This window comes from Ranitomeya variabilis, chromosome 1 (assembly GCF_051348905.1).
Source record: "Ranitomeya variabilis isolate aRanVar5 chromosome 1, aRanVar5.hap1, whole genome shotgun sequence".
Classification (NCBI taxonomy): Eukaryota; Metazoa; Chordata; class Amphibia; order Anura; family Dendrobatidae; genus Ranitomeya; species Ranitomeya variabilis.
Genome location: NC_135232.1, coordinates 839268221 through 839295098, shown reverse-complemented (window position 1 = coordinate 839295098; position 26878 = coordinate 839268221). Strand labels below are relative to the sequence as shown.

The 26878-nt window shown below is 40.3% G+C and overlaps 1 protein-coding gene across 10 annotated transcripts in view; it reads left to right on the top strand.

Annotated features, from left to right (window-relative positions):
- The window catches only part of MAPK10 (mitogen-activated protein kinase 10), a 361444-nt gene that overhangs the window by 142983 nt on the left and 191583 nt on the right, over nucleotides 1–26878 (top strand). For 6 of the 10 annotated variants that reach the window (XM_077275822.1, XM_077275823.1, XM_077275816.1 and 3 more), the window contains exon 2: nucleotides 14590–14661. In XM_077275822.1, coding sequence (XP_077131937.1) covers nucleotides 14590–14661 — 72 coding nt within the window. Of the gene's footprint in view, nucleotides 1–14589; nucleotides 14689–26878 lie in introns of all 10 variants that reach the window. The other 4 variants (XM_077275824.1, XM_077275825.1, XM_077275821.1 and 1 more) reach the window with 1 other exon arrangement.

Sequence of the window (26878 nt, the reverse complement as noted above, 5' to 3'; positions counted from 1 at the left end):
GTATGTAAGGACTAGCAGACCTGTGGAAGTTCGGGTTCTAGTACCCTACTCCATAGTTTGGTTCTGGTACCAGAACTGTTCCCGAACTTAAACAAGAACCCAAACCTTATTGAAAGCAATGAGGACCCAAACTTTTGAGTTGGAAAATTCTCTTTCCCTGGGACAACGATCATTGCAATGGACTTCAGGGAAAGTCCGTGTTTGATGTGTCCGGTACGAACGCTGAACTCTTAAGGTCGGGTTTACTCATCCCTACTTGTAGGCAAAATCAAGTGAGATTTATAGGAAAATGGGAGCAGCTGTCCATAGGAGCTATCACTACAAACCAGTAGGTAGATGACATAGAAGCTGATCATGCTGCCTAGGGGTCCATGGAGAGGTGGCCTAGCAGTGGTCATCTCTATAACATTTGACCATTTTCTCTTCCTAAATCACTTATCTTTTTAGCAAACAAGAGGATGGGTAGAAAATGAAAGCAAATATTTGTCACTTACATCCTCTGTAGTAATGTAAGGCACGGAAAGTAGACCACTGACTGATTTTGCTCAGTAATCACAGGAAAATGCTGCAGTTTCCCTTTAAACAATGTTTTGCTGAGATTACTGCAAAATTCTGTGCTTTTGCCGCAATCATTAGTTTTTTTTTTTGTGCTGCCATTACAGTAAAATCACTTTACAAGGCTGCTGATTCGCTGGGTTTTATTGCTTCTCACAATATGTGCATGCAATATTCTTCCAAGCTGGAGAAGGTTACTTTCTCATTACACAATGGTTGGGAGTGCAAAAGGAATAGCAACTATGGGAAAAGACGTATTGCTCGTAAAGGATTCTAAAAGAAAGCAGTACTGTAGGGATCTTGGTGAAACATTGAAGAAATATGCTGGAGGGGGGAGTGTGATGATATACAGATCTGGCAAAAATTAAGAGACCACTGCAAAATGTTCAGTTTGTCTGATTTTTCTCTTTATAGGTATATTTCTGAGTAAAATGTAAATTGTTCTTTTATTCTATAAACTTCTGATAACATGTCTCCGAATTTCCAAGCAATACATTTTTTTATTTTTTTTCTGAAAAGGAGAAATGGTCAAACCCCCCCCCCCCCCCCAGTGCTTTCAGATCTCAAATAATGCAAAGAAAACAAGTTCATAATCATTTACAAACAACAATACTAATGTTCTAACTCAGGAAGAGTTCAGAAATCAATATTTTGTGGAATAACCATGATTTTTAATCACAGCTTTCATGTGTCTTGGCATGCTTTCCACCAGACTTTCACACTGCTCCTGGTGCAACAATGTAAGCATTTGTTCTTTGATGGCTTGTGGCTATCCATCATCCTCTTGATTACATTCCAGAGGTTTTCAATGGGGTTCAGGTCTGGAGATTGGGCTGCCCGTGACAGGGTTTGATGTGGTGGTCTCTTAATCTTTGCCAGATCTGTGTGTAGTGGTTATAAATAATACAGAGAAACGCACAATTATGAGACACATTGAGGGAAAGCAAGTGCCATCATGTACTGTTATATTACTGGCAGATCTCTAAGGTCACTCAGAACCAGTACATTTTAAGAAAGTGTTCACCACCAGCCTAGGGGCAATCTGTAGCAAAATAAAAGTGGAGTACCCTAAAACCTATTTTGATAAGATCTGTTACATAATGGCTGCCAATACCATGATTTTTGTCTAGATTTTATGGAAATTACAGATATGATCAAAGTGTTACACAGTGTTCATTCATGTAATACGGGAAGGAACATGTTCCCCAGAGAAAAAGCATGAGGTGATTTCCCTCTATGTTTTAAATGTACCTATAAACTATGTTTTTTAACCACTGAAGTTTATACATCTGAAGCTGGATCGTTTTGCCACATTTTCCCTAAACATTAATACATGCTACATCAAAAACAACTATAGTTAGTATTTTGTATGATTTCCTTGATTTTTAAGGACAGCACCAATTTTTTTCTAGACATTGAATTAACAAGTTGGTGACATTTCAACATATTTTTCTAAAAACAACCTCTTTTAGTGCCTGGATGCTGGATGGAGAGTGATGCTCAAGTTATCTCTTCAGAATTCCTCGTAGGTGTTCATTTGGTTTCAGATCAGTAACAAACTTGGCCACTGAATCACTTTTATCCTGTTCTTCTTCAGAAATGCAACATTGGCCTTACATGTGAGTTTTGGATCATTGCTTCGTTGTAACAGTACACATCTACCATGGACTTGGCGAGATGGTAGCATCTTCTCTTATAATACAGAGCAGTACATCAGTCATTATAGCTCCCAGGCTCCAGCAGCACTCATGCAGCCCCACATAAGGACACTGCCACCACCATGCATTTTTCTTTGTATTTCTCACCTTTACGATGCCATACAATTTTGAAGCCATCAGTTCCAAAAATATTTATCTTGGTCTCATCACTCCAAAGTATAGATGCCCAGTATTCTTAATATGGCAAATTGGGGGCTTCCTTTGTGGGTGACATACATGCTTGCCATTCCTCTGCAGTGTATACCATATTGTGTCACAGGGAATACTCACACCGGTTTGGCTTTCTACTTTACTACAGTGAACTTGCATTTCGATTTTCTTCAACCCTTCTCATCAGAAGACACTCCTGTTTAGGTGTTAACTTCCGTTGCCTGGACGTCTATGTGAGATGGTTGCAGTTTCATCTTTGTGTCAGGACATTTTTTATTACCTTTTTGTGCATTACTGCCCTTTTCCAAGATGGCGTCTTTGGTCTCATGTGCACTGTGTCTTCCTGCTATAAAACTCCACCCCAGCCTTCAGTCTGTGCTAGAGTATTCTGCCTTGCATCCAGCTCCTGACCTCTGGTGACTCCCTGGCTATATACCTGCTCCTGTGAACCTGTGGAGTTATCCTGCTACTCTGCTCTGAGTTCCTGCTGCATACACCAGTTCCAGTAATCCTCCTGCTCGTGTTTGCTTCCATCTGCATTTGCTGGACATGTAAGCTGTTTCTGCTCTGCAAGAACCTGAGACTATTACCCAGACCTCCCTGGTTGAGCTAGATATTATTTGAACTGCCTTATAAGCATATCTATCTGTGTTGTGGACTAAGCAAGGACTTATTTGTGTCAAGTATCCTCAAGAATAATTGTGCTTCATAGACTTTCTGCGTGATTGCATTTTCCTCTGAAGTTTCCTATAGACTGCTAAGCTGCGTTTAATATTTACACCAAGTGTTGTGGACTTGAGTTTCTCTCTGCACCTGTTTGAATCACCGTGTGATAATATAGACTCTACCACTTATAAAACTGTGTCCTGTAGTTGTCTTGTTCCACGCAAAGAGTCTCCTGAGTTATCCCCTATAATTATTACGCTTTGTTAATTTTAAAATCATTTTTGCTGCAGTATTCTGACAAGTAAAACTTTGCTAATCTCCTTGTAGCCTTTACCTTCCTTGTTTAAAGAAATAATTTTCTTTCTCAGGTCTTGTGACATTTCTCTTCCATGTGGTGCCATTGCTGACAGCTTGAATTGGGAAGGGGTTTTCTTTGTTAAGTCTGGTGGCCACCTGTTTAATGAATAATTAGACCTTCCATCCACAAGTGGGATAGAAACCCTGAATCAGAATATCAGAACTAACCCCCCCCACTAAAAAAAAACAAAAACAAAAAACCCCTCAAACATTGTATCATACACCCGTCCCATAGAACAGAATCAGCAAAAAAACAAATACAGTCACCATCCTTTTTTTCAGATGGGTCAAAAAAGATACGGAGGAGGGGATGTAGGGGCGGGAAACATCAGAAAAACGTGATACGTGACACAGAAAGATCTCTAATAAGAGGTGCTCAAAATTTATCAAATGAGGAACGTAAAGCCATGAAACAAATCCAGGGTAATAAAAATATAATCATTAGGCCAGTAGATAAGGGGGGGTATTGTTGTTTTGAATTCTGAGGATTATTCATGGGAGTCCCTACGCCTACTAGGTGACAAACGCACATATAGGCTTTTATCAAGTGATCCATCTGACCAATATACGAGAGAAATTAAGGAACTTATTAAAAGATCCGAACAAGGTAAACAGGAATTTGATTTTATCAATTTAGGGCACCCAAAAATACCATATTTTTATTATGTGCCCAAGATACATAAAAGTTTAACCAACCCACCCGGTGTTAGGGGTCGAGTTCCCGCCTCTGCTCAGGGGGAATCTTGGGCCGTCTCCGCTGCGGTCTCCCATTCTTCTCCTGCCGCAATGGAGTCTGCTCAGCGGAGACGTCGGTCCCAGCGTTTCGCTCAGTCTGACTCTGTGCAAAGGGTTACTGCTGCCTTTCCAGCTTCTGCCATTGTTGCCAGTACTGGGCAGCGGCGAGCAGACGTTTTTGGGACTAAGTCCTGCTTTTCCCCTTCTGAGCATGCCCAGGGTAAGATCTCTCATTGGAGATCAAGGGTCACATGCTCAGATAATGCAGCAGATCCCATTGGTCCTCTAGGAAGGTCCTGAAGGTGCTCAACTTCTGTGGCAGCCTCCCATTGGTCCTTCTGGGAAGGTCCTGTACTTGCTGCAGCTATAAAAGGTTTGCATGACCGCACGGCCATGCGCTAGTATCAATCCAAGTTATGTGCTTTGCGCCAGTGTGGTGTGTATATATATATATGTGTATGTCAACTGAAGCTTAGATAAAGTACCGGTACTACAAAATTATTTTCTTATGCCGACCTTGGTCAGGACCCTAGAGGCTTTTTGAGTATTTCATCCCATCATCCCATGTTTTTTAGTCTATTTTTCCTCAGGTTGCACATTTAATCAAATCTAGCATAAAGAAATATATGTTAAATAAGCGAGATGACATAACAGTTTTTAAAGTAGTATTGAGTAACATTTCACTTATTTTAATGCCACTTCTCGTCTTCCAAGAAGCAGGAGTCATTGAGTTATTTACACTGAGAACTAATGGGTTTCTTTCTCAGATGCTGAAGCTACCGAGTTGATTAGGATCATTACTTTCTTTTTTTTGCTTAGCATCTCTACCGATGCCACACTGTAATGTGCAGCAGCAGACCTATCTCACGTGTATTAGCGAAAAAAAATCTACTTTGATTGTAAGATAAAAGATTTGTAGATTAAGATTTCTCTGCATGCATGACTAAACTAATAACTTGGTGCAGAAACACTGCGCTACCTCGAACTCACTTGCTAAGTGAGCATGCCGAGGATAAATGAAATTTACAGTGACTGAATAATCAGCACTTTAGAAATTCATTACATATTAATGGAATTGTAATTTGTCTTTGAACTAATTTAAATGTAATTTACAGTGACTTTTCTTGGGTAGGTCCCATGGATGATGACTCAGAATACATTTATTATTCTCCTCCTACAAAACAGTATAGATTATTTTCATGTGTACATAAAACACAATTACCGTAGGTAAACTTCTTTTTATCTTCAAATCACAGTATTACAGTTTCTATACTCTGCTATAATGCATTACATTTCATAAGAATACATATATTTACATATACATTGCTTTCATATATGTATATGACAGTGATCTTAGATTGGCAAAGCTTTTTTGACAACATTTTGTATTGTTTTTAAAGGTATCCAATAAATAAATTTTACATGGCATGTGTTTGGTTAAAAGTTTTCCTGGGTGGATCAAAGTTGTCTGCTATTTGGACCTTGTTCCCAGCAGTAGAAATGTTGAAAGGCTGATTTCCAGTCTAGCCCTCAGGCTTTTCAAAGAACTGTTGTTCGAAACGCGTTGCCTGATTGGGCAGCGTAAGTGGCTGTGGATTTTATGCCTTTTTCTGCTACTCACATGAAATAATTAAGTTTTGTATATGTCTTCTCTTCACCAATCAGATGTGCTTGATTACTGGATTCATTTTTATGAAAAGAGTGATTTATCATTAAATTTCCCTCCTAAACAACCTGACAAAAATTATGGAAACAGACTATGAGTCGGGAGGTGCTTACTCTCCTATCCCAGAAGGAACTCCCAGTATGATTTCTAACTCATAGAATCATAGAATGTTAGAGTTGGAAGGGACCTCAAGGGTTATTGTGTCCAAGCCCCCTCCATGCACTATTCATTAAACCATCTCAGACAGATGTCTGTCCAGCCTCTGTTTGAAATCTTCCATTGAAGGAGAACTCATCACCTCTCGTGGCAGCCTGTTCCACTCAATGATCACCCTCACTGTTAAAAAGTTTTTTCTCTAACATCTAATCCCTTTTTATTCCTTCATTCTAACTCCTCCCTTTCAGTTTCATTCCATTGCTTCTTGTGTTGCAAATTAGAATAAGGGTGATCCCTCTATACTGTGACATCCTTTTAGATATTTTTAGACAGCTATTACGCCTCCTCTTAGCCTTTTTTGAAAGCTAAGCAATCCCAGATCCTTTAACCGTTCTTCGTAGGACATACTTTGCAGTCCGCTCACCATCCTGGTATCTCTTATCTGTGCTTGTTCCAGTTTTTCAATGTCTTTTTTAAAATGTGGTGCCCACAACTGTACACAGTATTCCAGATGAGGCCTGACCAAGGAGGAGTAGAGGGGGATAATTACTTCACGTGATCTAGACTATGCTTCTCTTAAAAAATCGAAGAACTGTGTTTGCTTTTATGTTGCTGCATCACACTGTTGACTCATTTGCAGTCTTTGATCTCTTAGTATGCCCAAGTCTTTTTCACACGTGCTGTTGCTTAGTTCTAATCCTCCCATTCTGTAGATGTAATTTTTGTTTTTCTTGCCCAGTTGTAGAATCTTGCATTTCTTCGTGTTAAATACCATTCTATTAGTCGCTGCCCATTGTTCAAGCTTATCTAGATCCTTCTGAATATTTCCCCTGTCTTCTCTAATGTTAAATATCCCTCCTAGCTTTGCATTGTCTACAAATTGATTAAACTGCTTGTATCCAAATTCTAAACTTTATATGACTTGGAAATCTTTCAGTTCTATTCAATTCACAAAAAAAGATCAGCAGTTTCCAGCATTATTCTAATAAAAAGAAGAAACAACCAAATCATACAGGGTAGATGTGTGATTTCTGGCTGCATTACATCTAACAGATTAGGTGTAAATTAATTTTTTTTAAACATGGAGGATTGTGGCTAAGTGGCTAATTCAGATTATTTGTTAGATAATTTACAGGATTTGGTGATGTTTTTGCTAATTCAGAGAAGTGTAATTGTAATGCTAATCAGCATAATTACAGAACAGGTTCAGCGATGTGTTTTTTTTGTATAGCCAGAACGAACACATACTGCGAATCTGGAAGCAATGTAAGCCAGCTGGCATTTTTTCACTTCCTGCTTATTCTTTGGATTATAATTTATGTTATCAAAAAGAAACAACCTTGCTGATACATTTTCTCTGGCACATAACTGCAGGGTATATTTACATTTTTTTTAGTTATATATTTTTTCTATATAAAGTAAGTCCTCATCCAATGGATTTATCATCAATGATGTTTAAACTGATCAGTCACACATTGATTGTCTATTACTTAGTGTAGGCCATCATTGTAAAATCTAATGGCTTTTAAACTATTCTGAAGACACCATCAATAACAATCAAAGAGAGTTTGCTTTCTTTGACCCTAATCAATCCCCTGAACAATAATGGTTTTACAAGAAACCTGATGGCTGCAGCCTTTGGGAGAAAACATTATTTTAAAAGTTGACTGGGTGCGATACGATTATAATAACTATTCCTAAAAGCAGGTCCCTGCAAGCTTTTCCCCTCCCCATTTAAGTAGACTGACATTTCTTTCCCTACACACACATTGACATTGACCTGTCAGTCTTGGAAAGTATTTCGGGGAGAAGCTGCTAGGGAACTACCTGTTGGACTAGCCGTCTTCGTCACATCATCCCTGGCAGGTCTCTTAAAAGTATATTTTCTGTAAAACACTGCAATGTTTCAGAGTAAAGCATACTTGATTGCGATAACATGGTTCAGGCATCATGAATAAACTAAGAAAAAACATACAAATTGAGCTGGATTCCGAGTTGGTACCCATGCAACATATAATCGCTTGTCCACACTAGCCACCAAACAGACAAAGCCTACAAGAAACAAAATGAGCATAAACCCTGCTGTAGCTAAATAAGCAAAAAGCAAAAGTGCATTTAAATAACGTAAGATTCTTAGTAAGAGTGGTTTTGATTTAAAAAAGCATAAAAGCCGTCCCACCAACCGCAAGGTGACCGTATTTTGGACAGTCCTAAACTGTCTAATATTAAAACCTTACCATGTGTCAGAAGTGACCTGTGTAAATAAGGGCAGACAGATGACTGGGTCCCAAACTCTGGGCACCTCAGCCTTGGAAATCTTTTTAAATGTAATGTCCTGCTGAAAGAAGGGAGTCCACCCCCTAACCTGCATAAAATGCAAAAATCCAAGGAAAAACTAACAAATTGAGCTGGAGTCCGAGTTGGTACACATGCAACATATAAAACAGGGTTGGCCTCAGGTTTTCGTGGGCCCCGGGCGAATGAGTCTTAGTGGACCCCTTTAACACATACCTCAATTCATGATGCACAGATACAGCAGAGAAATATAGATATAGTACAATGCCAAAGATTTCACTTTTTTCATACATTACATGAGTGATATCTATTCTAAATTCTACGATAGCTCAGAAACCGGCGAATCCTCGCAGCACATAGTGCGTACCCTGGGGAGAATTCAAAAGTTTTCATTTCATACCAGACAGTATAGTCCTCCATACAGTATTATGGGCACCCCATAGTCCTCCATACAGAATAATTGACCCCATATCCCATATATTTCTCCATACGGAATAATAGGCTCCATAAAATGCTCTATACAGAATAATGGCCTTCATATAATGCTCCATACAGAATTATGGGCTCCATACAGAATAATGGACCCCATATATTGCTCCACACAGAATAATGGACCCCATATAATGCTCCACAGAAAATGGGCCCCATGTAATGCTACATAGAGAATGGGCCCCATATAATGCACCATAGAGAATGGGTCCCATATAATGCACCATAGAGAATGGGTCCCATATAATATTCTATACAGAATAGGCCCCCTATAATGCTCCATATAGAATGGGCTCCATACATAAAAATAAATAATCAAATACTTACCTCTCATTCCCCGCTGGCTGCAGCTCTGGTCTCCTCAACTCTCATGTCTTCAGCTTCTTCTGACCCTCTGCACTGCTGAGCGCAGAGAACGCGAGGTAGTGATGCTATCTCAACCTCTGCTCTGAGACGTCAGAGCCAGAAGACGCAGAAGAGACAGGACCTTCAGCTAGCGGGAAACGAGGAAAGATGAGTATTTCAAACAGTTTCAAGCACAGTGGGAGGGCCCCATAGTGTGCAGGTGTACCCAACGGCAAATGGGCGCCCCTGCTTGCTCAGGGCCTCGGCATTTGCCCAGGTGTGCCGGGTGGTGACGTCGGCCCTGATATAAATGCCAGCTTACACTAGCCACCAAACAGACAAAAAATACATGAAACAAAATGAGCATAAACCCTGCTGTAACTAAATAAGAAAATCAAAAAATCTATTGAAATCACATAGGAGAATTAGTAACACTGTTTTTGATTAAAAAAAGAATTAAAGCCATCCCACCATCGTCAAGGTGACCCTATTCGGGACGGTCCTACACTGTTAAAACATTACCATGTGTCAGAAGTGACCTGTGTCAATAAGGACAGACAAAGGACTAGTCCTGAACTCTGGACACATCATCCTTGGGAAACCTTTTAAATGTAATGTCCTGCTCAAGAAAGGGAGGCCACCCCCTAATCTGCAAAAAATGCAAAAATCCATGTACACATGTACCATAGAAATGCACATCCACATTAGGCATCATGAATAAACTATCAGATTCACAACTTTGGGCCTGAAATAGGTTCCTAAAGCTGTAACGGTGTCTGATACATTTTACATGCGGCTAGAATAGATAAGTACTACAGCACATCATACGGCATTTAAAAAATATATCATTGTTAAAGTAAAAGTTAAAATATACCGTATATACTCGAGTATAAGCCGAGATTTTCAGCCCATTTTTTTTAGGTAAAAAGTGCCCCTCTCGGCTTATACTCTAGTCATTGTCCCAGGGGGTCGGCGGGGGAGGGGGAACGTCAGGAATGGCGGCTGTCACTTCATACTCACCTGCTCCCGGCGTGGTCTCTGCACTTCTCTGCTTCTCCGATGGTCTCCGGCACCCACAGCTCTTCTTGTGTTCAGCAATCACGTGGTACCGCTCATTAAAGTAATGAATATGGACGCGACTCCACTCCTATAGGCGTGGGGCACATATTCGTTACTTAATGAGCGGTACCATGTGACCGCTGAACACAGGAACAAGCTGCCAGTGCCAGAGACCATCAGACGAGCAGGGACCGGGCCAGGATAGGGTGAGTATGACGGGGGAGGGTGAGCCATGCGATATTCACCTGTCCCCGTTCCTCCGCCGGGCTCTGTCTTCCGTGTCCTCTGGCTGTGACCTTCAGGTCAGAAGGCGCAATGACGTGTTTAGTGCGCGCCCTCTGCCTGAACAGTCACTGCAGAGAGCCGGAAGACACAGCTCCTCTTGGCGGTGGAACGGGGACAGGTGAATATTGCAACTGCCGGGGGCCTGAGCCAGTGGCGACTCCTGCACCTGGCTCCCATAGCGCGCCGGTGTCCCCGCCTGCTTATGGACATCGGCACCAGACCCCCAGTGACGAGAGGTGATTATGTCATTTTTTTATCGCAGCAGCAGCATATGGGGCATAATATTCTACGGAGCATCTTATGGGGCCATCAACCTCTGTGCAGCATTATATGGGGCATAATATTCTATGGAGTATCTTATTGGGCCATTAATCTTTGTGCCTCATTATATGTGGCATAATATTCTATGGAGTATCTTATTGGGCCATCAATCTTTGTGCAGCATTATATGGGGCATAATATTTTATGGAGCATCTTATGGGGCCCTCAACCTTTGTGCAGCATTATATGTGGCATAATATTCTATGGAGTATCTTATTGGGCCATCAATCTTTGTGCAGCATTATATGGGGCATAATATTTTATGGAGCATCTTATGGGGCCCTCAACCTTTGTGCAGCATTATATGGGGCATAATACTCTATGGAGCATCTTATGGGGCCATCATTAACCTTTTGTGCAGCATTATATGGGGCGTATTTTAATATGGAGCATCTTATGGGGCCCATCATGAACTTTATGGAACATTATATTGGGCATATTTTGTATGAAGCATCATATGGGGCTCATCATGTACTGTATGGAGCATTATATATGGCTCCTGATTCAATATGGATATTCAAAAACACTTAACCTACTGATATCAATTTTACTCTTCTTGGTATCTATTTTTATTTTTTGACATTTACCGGTAGCTGCTGCATTTCCCACCCTAAGCTTATACTCGAGTCATTAAGTTTTCCCAGTTTTTTGTGGAAAAATTAGGGGTCTCGGCTTATACTCAGGTCGGCTTATACTCTAGTATATACGGTAATAACGTTTTACAAAAAAAATACCAAAAAATATATACATGATTATTTTGCATAAAAACGTAAGTCCTAAGGCTTAAGCTTATTGGTCTTCCATTAATTGTTACATCACATCAAATTTATAACATACTTGGGGGCTTTAAAAGAAAGATGTAATATTAAAACATAAAAAATAATAACCGGATAGAAATAAAAACAAATTAAAATCTATTTTTTAGATGAGAAAATGCTAACAACAAAATATCTCAGCAACATCAGTGAATAAAAACGATAAACAAGTAACAACATTAAAAATACGCTTCATTCTGATGTCCAAAATTAGCCGCATTTGTATCTTCCAATTTTTTTTGTGATTGATACATCCAGTAAAAACAATGGATTCTATATCTTCTAAATAAACTTATATTGATGTGGTATCTGGTATGTGGTATGTGGTATGCGGTGTGTGTATAGTATATATCTGCTGTAGAGGAAAACATATATTTCCAACTTAAAATATCAAGTCTTCATTAGACAGAAACATCACTTTGAATAATGAATTGCCACTTTCCTTATCTGAACAAATCAAAAAACAACTAATACCTAAAATTATTATATTTTAATGAAAAATACGTTAAAAAACTATAATAGACAAAAACCACAACCCTACAGAAATGTAACAACAATTATTAAGGCTCTAGATCCCCTACTAATCTAGAGCCTTAATAATTGTTGTTACATTTCTGTAGGGTTGTGGTTTTTGTCTATTATAGTTTTTTAACGTATTTTTCATTAAAATATAATAATTTTAGGTATTAGTTGTTTTTTGATTTGTTTTGATCACTATACCAACCCATCGATATTTGATTACACTTTCCTTATCTGCTCTCTATCTAAAAAAGGAAAGGAAAGCAGAAAGTAGAAGCCACATATATTACCCACAAAGAATAATTCAAAAGTTCAACGAACTACAATTTCCTCAAAGGAAAACTCTGTTATTTGACCACCAATAGGGACCACAATTTCCATCAAATCCATCATGAATGTGAAACATAGCCCTCATAGAAAAGATCAATTTATTTTTCCTGCTCTATCTGCAATCTCTGCTCTTGAAAATCTAATAAAGGTTCAGGAAGAAGCAAATCCCCAGCTGAATGTTTAATTTATTTTAGTACAGAGGTTAAAAAAGTGACAATTTCCATTCCTGGCACAATGCCAGCCTACGGAGACAGAAAAATTGCCCCTCGCTAGATGATAAACTTGATGTAGTAAAATTGATTTGCATTCTGTGTCTTTAGATGGTATGGCCTGTCACAAAGCCCAAATGGACATTTTACATTAGTTTATTACAAAAGTTTATTGTTTAACATAATATAGCAATAATTGTTTCACTACCTTATGTGGTTGGTGCGTGGACCTTTACCCTACAAAATATGTTACTTATTAGCTATTCAGGGGAAAGCATTTAACTTCCTCTCAACCCCTTAAAGGTAATCGGTAACCAGGTTTTTAATACCCCATCTGAAAGAAACACGACATGGGGCTGAGAGTCTGATTCCAGCGATGTATCACTTACTAGGCTGCATGTTTTGTTTTTAAAAAATCACTGTTTTATCTTCTTCAGATCGGTTAGTTCTCTCCATACTGGACTCTATATAATCATAACACTTAGTAGCCACTGCCAGTCACTGGTGGGGGCAGGGGTATACAGAGTGCATGTATATGGAGAACAGCAAGGAATCAGGTTTACTAGTCATCTACTGATAATCTACTAATAAAGCAATGATTTTATCAAAACTACAGCAAGTAGCCCAGTAAGTGAACCATTGCTTGAGTTTCTGTCTCTACATTATGCTGCTCTTTTTTAAGTCCAAAAAACCTGGTAAAAGTTTCCCTTTAAGAAAACTTGCCAAATGCACACGTTAAAGGGATTTTCTAACATCAGACAAATGGAGTGAGCTGCTATTCTAGACTGAACCCATGGACCGATGTAGTGCGGTGTCTTCATCATAACAGACCTTTTTTTTTCCTAACAAAAAAATGACCCAACCCTTTCAATCTTTTCCTGACCGGTATCATTTTCCAGCCCATATTGTGCTAAAAGGGACAGCGATTAAGAGTGGTCTTTTACAGAACAGAGGGAAAGGGTCTTTTCTGCAGCCAATTACCTTACAGCCAGACCCTAAGGTGTGTGACTCAACGGGGAAAAAATGTTCACCTGGATTTATGTCGAGAAAAATCACAATTTGTCACAAATTGAGACAGTATGTAAACAAAAAAGAAGAAGAAATATGGGGGAAGAATGTTTTTGCTTTTAGGGTTCTGTTAATGTCTTTAGGCCAATGTGTAATATTTAGACAAAGTTTCTAGATTGACAGTGACCAACCTTAACTAATCCTTTCTGTAATGTACAGTAGTATCAGTACGAATGAGATTTGCCCCCAAAAACCCGAAGTTTACTAAATTATATAGTAGATTAGCTGATGTAGGACAGTCCAATTCCACGTAAGGTCATGTTGAACCCTCGTTTACCATGGAACCAACCTGGCCAAGAGTACAGAACCCCAGAAGACGGTTGTACCAACAGTCTGCTCATGTGATACTTGGAATGGGGGAAACAAATCTTGGCTACAAGATCACAGCAGCCCAGAAGTAAAGAGATCTTTGTCTACCTCCGAAAATATCATCGAGGTAGGGAATCCTTAAGAACTTTTAAAGCGTTCATGAGGATCCCCTAAATTTGGTTATTGCGGAAAAAGAGAATATGCAATACTGAAATTTACAAATACATTGTTACCTAAGGTGGCTTAGTGGTTAGCATTGTAGCACTGAGGTCCTGAGTTCAAACCTCACTAAGACCAACATCTGTAAGGAGTTAGTATGTTCTCCCCGTGTTTGTGTGGGTTTCCTCCGGGTTCTCCGGTTTCCTCCAAAGACTGATAGTGAGCCCCAATGTGAAATTAATGGCGCTATATAAGTGAGTGAAATAAGTAAATAAAAAAATAAATAAAAGCCAAGTACAGTAATAAAGTGTGAAGAACATTGTAATTGGCCACATATTTCTATACTTGTCAAACTAATTATTTTTTTCCATTTTCCATTGTAGGTATTTATGAGCCGACATTTCTTGTACAACTGCAGTGAACCTACCCTGGATGTAAAAATTGCCTTTTGTCAGGTGTGTGTTCCTTACAGGTAAAACAAGGTACCGTATGAATTTGTACTTCCATTTTTCCTTCCAAAATATTCACTCTTATCATTTCACCGTTTCCTAATTTCATTTGTGAGACTGTCTAAGTTACATTGCAATGAAAGTTACACATTATATGATTTATTTTTTTTTGCCCAAGGAAATTATTACAGAATAATGAACTGTAACCTAACTAAAGTTGACTGATAATTAAAGATGAAAATGCTAAACTTTTTGTGGGTTCAGGATAGCATTCATTCTTCGGCAAACCAAGGCAAATATGACCATGTAAGCAGTCATTTGGGTCATTATACCTTTTAAAAAGAATGTTTCCTGTATTTCTTTTTAGTTCCCTAATTCAATATTAAACATTTAATTTTAGTTCCATCATTTGATTTAAAAGAGTTTGTCGGTAATACAATATTTTTCACCTATCCTGTACTTTTGGTGTGAGTGCGATCCAACAAAACACCGGATCGCGCTGGGACCAATGTTATTCTATGGGGCCATGCACATGTCTGAGAAAAAAAAATCGATGCATGCCCAAGTTTGATCTGATATCCGGATCATACTCGACCATACAAGTCAAGAGTCCATGGAAACCATCGGCGGATGACATCTGAGTACGGTTCGATTCCCACAGACTGACACAATGAAGAAGATGGATACATTATTTTCTCCATCTTCTCCTCCTCCTATAGAATCGGATCACAATATTCTTACACTCTGATCAAAATTCTTCCCCCCATTGCTGTGTTAGTACTGCATCTAATTGCTGCTCAGTACAATTCAAGTGAATGAAATGCAATCAAGACACACTCCTGGACAAATGTACAGAGCTGCACCCGGTTACTAATGAAGGGTACTTGTTGCTTGTGGCTCAATCAGCCGATCGATAAGCAGCATGTTCCTTTGATTGGTATCCAGGCAGGGATGTACTGTATATACAGTATGCAGTCATGAGAAAAACCTAGTGCGCTCTCTTAAAATTCTATGAATAAATGGGTCAGGACATAAGAGAAAAAACATAGGACCCATGGAAGGTCTTAAGATTAGGTAGACACCATGTCAGATGAATACCAACACGTGAAAACATGACACTGTGTAAACATTTATTTAACAAGAACGAGACCAAAATGCATCAGCAGTGTGAGAAAATGAATGACACCCTTACTACTTTCATACTTACCTTTCATAAGAATTAAGAAGGTAAGTAGCACTCAATCAAATGATTAATTGTTCATCAATAAGTGTGACCACCTCCTAAAAGCATACAGTTTGTTAATTTCCTGGCCTCTAGAATTTAAAGAGAACCTATCACTAAAATTGTTATTATTTAAATCAAATGCAGATGTAGTAATATTTATCATTTGAAAAAAAAATTCTAAACAAGGCATATACCAAGCGGGAGAAAAACTCTCCTTCTTGGCACGAGCCTCTCATTCAAATGAGCCGACTTCAGCTCAAGTCGAATCCAGGGGCAGTCCCAAGCTCCTCTGCTCTGCTGACGTCACTCCCCCAGGATGCAGTGCACCAAGGGAAAGTGAGCATTAGCCTGCCGGTCTGCGCAGTACTGAAGTTTAGTTCTTCTTAAGACTCTTGCAGCCTGCCGGACTAGTGATTGTGCCTCTTCCCCGCTGTCTCACCACAAGCAGGGCTGAGAGGAGAGATGTTGCCTGCAACCGAGACAAACTGCAGAAAGGAGATGTGTGCCAGAAAAGAGGGGGTTTATTTATATCATATCCGATGTTTTGACTGATAATACGGTCGTCTTCACAAGCCCTAACACAGGAGTGGTTAACAGAATTGACCCTTGTTCTATTTTTTGTATGATTATATCTAAATAAAAGTTCCATAAATAGTTTTTTCTTTTAAGTGGAGAAAAAAATTCAGAAATTTGTAAATAAAATATTCGTTATGTGTCGTCATTTTCTGATACACATATTATTTTTATTCTTCTGTTGATTGAGCTGTGTGAAGGCTTATTTTTGGTATCACGAGCTGACAGTTTTATTGGTACCAATAAGACTATATTACCATGATGAGCTTTTGTTGAATTTTTGATGTTGCAGATTTTCTGGAACTATAAGATGCTGCGTTTTTGATGCAGCGAAAATATGCAGCGTATAAAACTCACCAAAACCTCATTGTGTTAACACAGCCTAAGGCCATGTTCACACGATCCTTTTTTTGATCCTTTTTTTTTCAGGTCCTGATTTGGAAAACCCGCAGTGCAAAACTGCACTGCTGATTTTCCTGCAGTTTCTTCTGCAGATTCCTCTGCGGGTTTTCAACAGCACTTTCCTATTGGTGCCTGTTGAAAACAGGAGCTGAATCCGCAGAAAGAAGTGACATGGTACTTCTTTTTTTCTGCAGGCAAATCCTTGCGGATTTGCCTGAGAAAAAAAGGATAGTGGGCACAGCGGTTTTTGTTTTCCATAGAGTAACATTGGACTGTACCCTGCATGGAAAAAGGACCTGAAAAAAAAAGGATAAAAAAAAGGATCGTGTGAACATGGCCTAAAGGTTGCACATAACATTTTGATAGTTTATATTGAGAGGTGACCAAAAAAAACACAGTTTTATCTTTTTTTCTCTTTATGGTGTTTAATGATCAGATTAATTAATTTTATATGTTGATGAAAGAGACTTTTACAGACGTATTTTGATTATTTTATTAATTTTATTTATTTTTAACTTCTTAAGCATGCTGACAATTTTTGTTTTTCCTTTTTCATTTTCCATTCCTTCTTCCAAGACCCATAACTTTTTAAATTTTTTCACCAACATATGAGGACTTGTTTGCTTCAGGACAAGTTGCAATTTTGAGTAACACCATTGATTTTATCATATAGAGTAAGGGGAAATGGCAAAAATATTCCAAGTATAGGGAAATGGTGAAACACAATTGACCCCTTAGCGACTGCTGATGCGCATTATAGCGGTGGCCGGTAAGGGTATAAGGGAATAAGGCTGTAGTTCTCATCAGAGTCGGAAAATCTCTCAGGTCTCGGCTACCGGGGGTAGCTGAGACCCTAGAGAACATGATCAGGACCGGATTTTCCAATGCCCGATCACTTGATCACCATTATTTAATCAATAATGGCGATCACACAAAAAAAGTGTGCCCGCTGTTTCAATGATTTCTCTCTCTTCTGGCATGATCTACATGTCAGAGGATAGAGAAATGATGCCCCCCAAAACCACCCGGTACCTTTGCCATCCTTGGACCCTCATGATCCGTTCCCTGGCCCGGCGTCATCTTCCTGAAAAAAAAGGCGAGCACATTCGCAGTGTGCCCACTGAGTTCTGCCGGCCGGCAGTGATAGGGCATTTTTTTCCTATTGGTTCCTTTTGATCACTGTGATAGACCCTATCACAGTGATCAAAATAAAAAAAATTGTTTATCAAATTTTTTTTCTGTTAACCTTAGAAGTACCTCTTCTCTTAGCGGTAGTCAGTTTATGTCTCCTGAAACGCTGTGGAATGAAGATGGGGGAATGCTTGCCAGTAATTCCTATCACATGCTGACTCTCCACTGTTGCAATGCTGTAGCTCTGCTCACTTCCTTAGACCTCATTCACAACGCTGATGTTTAAATATGTACGTTAAAATAATGGTAATTGTACTTGTCACGCTCGGGATGGAAAAGTCCGGCGGACGGCACAACACACACAAACAACGGGATGGAAAAGGGGAGAGGAAGGCCCTAACAGGGAAGGAGGGATGGGGCAACTCCTAACCACAACCTGTGCCAATCCCTAAGCTCCCCTAACACCCTATGCGGGTCCTTCCCCCCTACCACCATCACGTGCCTAGTCTCTAGCTGTCATCTCACAATACCCTGACTAGTGCACTGGCCGGCAAGGATGCTAGCCTCACCACTGCAGATGGTATCAACACAGGGAGTAGTGACTATCATGAGAAAAACAAGGAAAGGAACAACGATACTCAGCTCCAGTCTCTACAGCCAAGCTCCAGACAGCAGAACCTGAACTCCTCAGAAGCTGCAGATACACCGCTGGCACCAGAGAACTCCAAACTCCTAGGCTGGTCTTCATAGACAAACTCTATTACCAACAATCAGCTGATGCATCATGTGATGATTTAAAGAATGGTGGGAGTGGTCACCACTCACATCAGGTGACCAGCAACAAAGCAGCTGCCAGCAAGGAAACTGACATTAACCCTTGCTGACCCAAAAGGAAAAAACAACATCTAAATTAAAGCAGAACCAGTGTTGTCATGAATCCAAAAATGAATCGTGGCACAGAGCTGTCACGAATCCAAAAATGAATTGTGACAGTACCTGTGTTATCTTTGTTTTGGATCAGTGAGTTATAAGTGTACGGGCCGTATGTCCGTTTTTACCATCAGTGTGTCATCAGTGTCCGGTCCGTATGTTCGTTTCTACCATCAGTGTGTCATTAGTATACAGTCTGTATGTCCATTTTTACCATCATTGTGTCTTCGGTGTACAAGCCGCATGTCCATATTTCACATCAGTGTGTCATCAGTGTACTGTCCGTTTGTCTGTTTTTACCATTAGTGTGTCATCAGTGTTATCAAAGTTCCTCCTACCTTTGCAACTTTCAAAAGATGACTGGGCACTACGTGTCTCGAATGACTAGTCCAAGACTATTGCATGGGAGCTTTTTCCTGCATCGCTCCCCTAGACTGGCAGGTGTTCCCCTTTCTTTGTGCAGACAAAGAGACCTATCAGTCAAAGGGAGATGCTACTAGTGTCCTGCCACGGACTAGTAATCCATCCCTACTTACCAACCAACTCGTCACAAAATATATATACTTAATGGCACTTCAAATGACTATCTCAACAGAACGCGGATTTAGATTAAGTAACCGCAAGAAGAGAGCCATAATATAAAAACAAGATATCTTTATTAATTAAATTAACAAAACAACAACTTCATAATCAAAATAAGACTTGATATAGTAAAAGAGTGTCCTGAGGAATAAAAAGACCTGCACACTATTACCAAAATATAACTGCTAATGTTAATATAACAATCTGATGTGCCAAACAAAAGCGCTACAAGGGTTGCTATAATGTATACTAATATAAATGCCGTGGAGATATGGGAAAAAGTGGTTATCCTAACAATTCAGGTCATTCCCCCCCACCACATCCGTCATATTATGAGCAAATGCCCCAGCACCACATTAGTTTGTTTAGGCATATTAAGGTATAGCTTATATTATGTACAGACCTAGTTGGCATATAGGTAACGCAGGTCCCTTCCTCCTCGTGCGCCCCTGAATTGTTAGGATAACCACTTTTTCCCATATCTCCACGGCATTTATATTAGTATACATTATAGCAACCCTTGTAGCGCTTTTGTTTGGCACATCAGATTGTTATATTAACATTAGCAGTTATATTTTGGTAATAGTGTGCAGGTCTTTTTATTCCTCAGGACACTCTTTTACTATATCAAGTCTTATTTTGATTATGAAGTTGTTGTTTTGTTAATTTAATTAATAAAGATATCTTGTTTTTATATTATGGTTCTCTTCTTGCGGTTACTTAATCGAAATCCGCGTTCTGTTGAGATAGTAATCCATCCCGCATCATCGGCTCTTTAAACTAAGTTTTCTGTGAAATGTTGCAGTGTGTCAGAGGAGTACATACATGTTTCCAATAACAGAGCCAGTGTTTGATTCATGCTGTACATGGTTTAAAATAACCTATCGGTTGGTATTTAATAAATTCCTACTTACTAAGTTGGGATCAATCTCACCTGAATTCTGTATCGTAAAATAAAGCACTATAAAGTTTAATTCTAAATTTATTTTGAAACAAATTATAATATTGCAAATGGCAAGATGTCTAAAGCTGAGAATCCTTTTAATATCCCCACAATGAGGTAGAATTACCCATTTAAACTTCTAAGAATTAGACCAGAAAACACAAGGTTGAGGTCCCTATCAAAGACAAAAACCACAAAAGTATGGACCCCTAAAATATCCTATGCTGTCCTCAAAGCAGGGAATAACACAACCGCACGAACAGTAGTATCATATACATAATTGTAAATACATAGATTGCCTATGGGATACACTTTTCCTTTGTTCAAAAAAGATAGGCAACATAGTCAAAAAGAATTACACATACATGTAATGACCACTGGTTTGTGTGACGTCTCCGGGGCAGCGGGAGTGCAGGGGGCAAAGAATAAGGACTTCTCCTCTTCCCCTGCTCTTCCTACACAAGCCATGATGTCCATTCCCGCCTCTGTGGGCAAGGTCCAAGCGCGCTGTAGCAATGAATGACAGTGTGCCCTGAATAGTCCGCTACCCATCGGGTATGGAGAGCAGGGAGAATTTATCATAGTTTTGAAACATACTCATGTAGCTTTTAGGTATAACACAATTATCCTGAAAAGCGGTATTAGTAAGCTGATAAAGTGCTCCCCATACCTACTATTGGTAATTCCTGCAGTCAGGTGCCATTTAAGGGTTGGTGTAGCCTCCTCTCTTTGAGCAGGTTCCTTTTAAGCAGGGCTCCAAGCAGATGACTGTTGTGTTCTAGTTAATCAATATCTATTTAAATGAGGTTCCCTGTTATGGACCTGGTGCTTAGGAGCACCCGGAATGACCTGATGAGTAAACTCAAAATCGGGACTAGCTCTGGGGAAGTGGGAACTCTGCTGACCGCAAACCCTACTCCTATCACACACACTAGAAATAGCCGTGGAGCATACCTAACTCTCCCTAGACGCCTCTTCACAGCCTAAGAGCTAACTACACCTAAAGATAGAAATAGAAGCATTACCTTGCCTCAGAGAAATTCCCCAAAGGTAAAGGCAGACCCCCACATATATTGACTGTGAGTTAAGAGGAAAGTCACAAACACAGGAATGAAACAGGTTTTAGCAAAGGAGGCCAGATTTCACTAAATAGTCAGAGGATAGAAAAGGGAACTATGCGGTCAGCACAAAAGACTACAAAAAACCACGCAGAGTAAGCAAAAAGACTCCCCACACCGACTCACGGTGTGGAGGTGCCACTCTGCAACCCCAGAGCTTCCAGCTAGCAAAGGAATATCATGATAGCAAGCTGGACAAGAAATTAGCAGTACTAAGAAATATATTCAGGAAGCAGTAACAACAAATGAACTAGCAAAGACTTAGCTTCTGCTGGAGTAGACAGGTCCTCAGAGAAGTCCAAGAGAGATCTGAACCAATACTGAACCATTGACAGCTGGCAATGAAGTAACGATCTGAGTGGAGTTAAATAGGGAAGCCAGCATAGCAATAAATGACAGCAGCTGATAAGCCAACCTCAGTGACCAGCAGTTCCGCTCGAAGCCACCAGAGGGAGTCCAAGAGCAGAACTAACCAAAGTACCATTCATGACCACAGGAGGGAGTCCGAGAACGGAATTCCCAACAGTTCCCCAAATCTCTATAGAGGGATGTACATTTATCATTTCAAGCCTCATTAGTCCCCGATTTTTTTAGCAAAACTAGCAGCCATGACTTTGTTAAAAAAGTCACGGTCCAAGTATGGGTCTGAGAAAAGTTGGTGACAGATTACTTCCTATAGTAGACTATTGTAACATGTCATCTGATCTGCTCTTTATGGCAAGAATCTAGGGGAAATATGTGAAAATGACTTTAAAGTATTGAATCACTTTTACTCTACCGTATTTAAGACTTTTTACTATTATCTTTTTGAGCCCTTCTCCTCTTTTGTCTGGATTACCATCTTTGTTAGAACATGCAGGACTATATACTTATTTATTGCCCCTTATATCGTGGTTGTGCTTTGACTTGTACCTCGTTAAAGCTCATTGATGTACGATAACTCTTTAAGGACATTATTGATTACTATTATAGCATGTTCTACCTTCTCTCCCGTGGAATAAGAAATTACCCAGTGACTTTGTCATGCTGTGTCCTTATGAAGAGATGTCTCTATAATTAATTTAACAATTACTCTGGGGACTTGGCATTTTACAAAGTTCACAGAATGTGCAACTCTTTTTACGTGTAATATTCTAGATGCGACCATCATGGTTAAATACACAAAGACTATCATTGCGGTGTAACTCACCAGTGTTTAATTAGAAAACTGCAGTTCTAAAGTAATACAGTATATTGTTGGAAATAATGTTTTATGCTATAACATTCATTGATGACTGGCAGTTCTACTATGTATATGACACTTCTTAATAGAGGGCAAAATGGGTTTTACAGGTAATTAATTACGGTACCTTTTTCCCATGATGTGGTAAGTCAGTCTCATATTTAGATCAATTCTCTTGACTTCTGTAGGATGCTGTGCTGTGTTACAAACTATTTCCCACAACAGTGAAACCTAAATACACTCCTCAACATTGAGATTTTTACACCAAATAGGAAAAGTCGTGGAATTTTGGAAGTCACAGGATGAAAATACATGTTAATGATATGCAAAAAATGGAAATAACATATTCAAAGTATCTTGATTTATTCAGCATCGAGTATGAACGTGACACACAGAAATACACATAGTTATACATCTTGGCTGCTATCAGTGAGATTATTAATGGTTGAATGAGGAATGTTGTCCTATGCTGAATGCATTTTGGCACACAAATCATCAAGATCTGCTGCTGGCATTGCCTACCAACGATGTCCTACATATGTTCAATGGCATGTAATGCAGGTGTCTAAATGCAACAAACAGAGATCACGAGGCGGGAAACAGTCAGGGATTTATATAATTATATTTATGTACAGCAGTAACTTTAAACAATTAGTGTTGGTAACTATGCAAATCAACAGTAGAACGAATAACAATAAGTTTAGTATAACCAAGAAAGTCTTTCACTATTTAATGTTAATATTCTTTTCACAAAAGGTGGTGCGCCCAGTTGTGGCAGTCACGATCTAAGTTCTCTCTCAAGCTCTGGCTCTAGCGGGGATCACTGGGTTTTCCCTCTAGGCCACAAGTCTCTTTCTGACATAGTCTATGAAAGTCCATTGAGCCTCGCATGCACCAGCCAGCCCCTCTCAACCTGTACTCCTAATCCCATCCAACCCCGGTACTGTAGATAATAGCTGTAAGTGACGGCCCTGTTCACTCGCACTGTTCCTCTGCAATCGCAAATGTTCTTCTCCTGTTGCACTCTTCTGACGGCTCTTTTCTTCTTGACTGTTGGCGGAAGTCTCTTATGCTTGAGGTGGAGAGGACTAGGCCTCAGCTCTTGAGAGCCAACGTCGGGCCTTGGAGGCTTGACCAGCACAGAACGCAGATCCTGACTCTGACCAGCGTAGTTGGCACTTGAATGTTTCCTGCCTGGAATCCGCACCTTGCCAAGCGGCGACCGGCACCTGGACTGTTGTGAATTCTGCTCTTGGGTTCCCTCCGGTGGTTGTTGGTGGTAATACAGTTGTCCCTGGGTTGCAATCCTGGGCAGGTGTCCCTGCTGATTGCAGTGCTGACTGGGGTATTTAAGGTTGCAGGATTCATTAGTCCTTGCCAGTTGTCCATTGTTCTTGGAAGGTTTGGATCTCAGTCTGTTCCTCCTGCCCTGCTGCCAATTCAGCAAAGATAAGTGTATGGTTTTTGTTTCTGCAGCACACATGCAGTGCGCTTTTCAGATCAGTGCTATTCATTGTTTTTTCTTGTCCAGCTTTGACTGTGCCAGGATTTTTCCAGTCAAGTTGGATTCTCAGGAGATGCAGATATACGTTCCATGTCTTTAGTTAGATGGTGGAATTTTTGTATTATCTGCTGTGGATATTTTCAGGGTTTTATTACTGACCGCTTAGCATTCTGTCCTATCCTTTCCTATCTAGCTAGAGTGGCCTCTTTTGCTAAACCCTGTTTTCTGCCTGCGTGTGTCTTTCCTCTAATACTCACAGTCAATATTTGTGGGGGGCTGTCTATCCTTTGGGGTTCTGCTCTGAGGCAAGATAGGATTCTGTTGTGAATTCCACACTTGGGCTCCCTCTGGTGGTTGTAAGTAGCACTTTTGTGAATTCTGCTCTTGGGCTCCCTCCTGTGGTTTTGAGTGGTATAGCTGCTTCTTGGATTTAGCATCAGCAGCTGCTTCCACTGATCGTCTTTCTGGCTCGGCTATTTTAGTCTGGTCTTATCTCTCAATCAATGCCAGTTGTCAATTGTTCCAGCTTGGAGTCACTGCTCTTTTGGATTTCCCTGACACTCTGTCCAGTTCAGCAAAGATAAGTCCTTGCTTGTCCTTTTGCAGTCCACTTGTTGTGGACTTTATTGTTCAGCACATTCTATGTTTTGCTCATTTGTCCAGCTTATCAGTATGGATCTATTCAGCTAAGCTGGAAGCTCTGGGCTGCAGATTTTGCCCTCCACACCTTTAGTCAGGTGTGGAGATTTTTGCATATCTCTGCGGTGGACTTTTTCTAGTTTTTATTACTGACCGCACAGTGTTCTTTCCTGTACTATCTATCTAGCTAGGAGTGGCCTCCTTTGCTAAATCTTGTTTGATACTACGTATGTCATTTCCTTCTCCTCTCACAGTCATTATTTGTGGGGGGCTGTCCTATCCTTTGGGGATTTTCTCTGAGGCAAGATAGCTTTCCTGTTTCTACCTTTAGGGGTAGCTAGTTCTCCAGCTGTGACGAGGTGTCCAGGGAGTGACAGGAACATCCCACGGCTACTGCTAGTGTTGTGTTAAGATCAGGAACTGCAGTCTGTATAGTTACCACCTGCTCAGAGCTAGTCGCATGTCGCTCCTAAATTACCAGTCCATAACAGTACAACTGGCCAAAAATTAGTTGAATGCATCTCAAAAGAAGGAAAAGAAAAAGAGTTCTGAGCCATTTTTTTTCTTTAGTCTGTTTTGTCTTTTTCCTATCTCTTAATCTCTGGGTGGATTTGGGCGCGGACATGGATGTTCATGGTTTGTTTTTCTCGTGTGGATCAGCTTGCTGCAAGAGTTCAGAGTATCCAAGATTATGTTGTTCAGACTCCAGCCTTAGAGCCTAGAATTCCTATTCCAGATTTGTTTTACGGGGATAGATCTAAGTTTTTGAACTTTAAAAATAACTGCAAATTGTTTTTTGCTCTGAAACCCCGTTCCTCTGGTGACCCCACTCAGCAAGTTAAAATAGTTATTTCTCTGCTGCGTGGTGACCCTCAGGACTGGGCATTCTCCCTTGAGTCAGGGGATCCGGCATTGCTTAATGTAGATGCATTTTTTCAATCGCTCGGATTATTGTATGATGAACCTAACTCTGTGGATCATGCGGAAAAAACCTTGTTGGCCCTGTCCCAGGGTCAGGAAGCGGCAGAATTATACTGCCAGAAATTTAGAAAATGGTCTGTGCTCACTAAATGGAATGAGGATGCTCTGGCAGCAATTTTCAGAAAGGGTCTTTCTGAAGCCCTTAAAGATGTTATGGTGGGGTTCCCCACGCCTGTTGGTCTGGGCGAGTCTATGTCTCTAGCCATTCAGATTGATCGGCGCCTGCGCGAGCGCAAAGTGGTGCACCATATGATACAACAAAGAGAAACGGAGTTCATGTTCAGAAAAATTACATCATATTTTATTAATTTTACAACAAATACCAATAAATTACCAACGACATGTAACAATACAATTTAGGTAAAAATCAGGGTAGTCAAAGATGGAAGGTAGCACAGACAAAAACCGGTGCAGCACCCAGATTGGTGCAATTTACATAAAAAATCACCTGCACTGTGCAAATTGTAGCAGAGGTATGAATCCGGGGAACATGGGGAACGGTATACAACAGTGTTGTGAGCCCTGTACACTGACTCTTATCTCTATAGTTAAGCCATAATTCCCCACCTCGAATCCTTACCCACACACTGGCACCAGAACCGGACCGCACCGTTGCCCCAACGCGCGTTTCGTGTCGGCTTTGTCAGGGGGCGGTGCTGCTGACTGTCCGGCGCTATATTTTATATGGTCCCCAAATTGCGTTATACCGTCCACCTGTGGCGGCGCATATCCATGTGTCGGCCGGCCAGGAACTGCATTGCGGGCGGCATCCAAGATGGCGATGCGGTTCAGCAGTTCGGCCAGAGTGACCTCACTGCACCGCAAACGTCATTAGACGGCGCCTCCCACAATGCCCCGGGACATGGACGTCACTGGGCATGCGCACAGTGGATCAGGTAACCACCGCATTTGTAAAGAAAGAGATTGTATACTCCCTGTCACTACAGGGGGAGGGGACCGCGAAAAAGAAAAA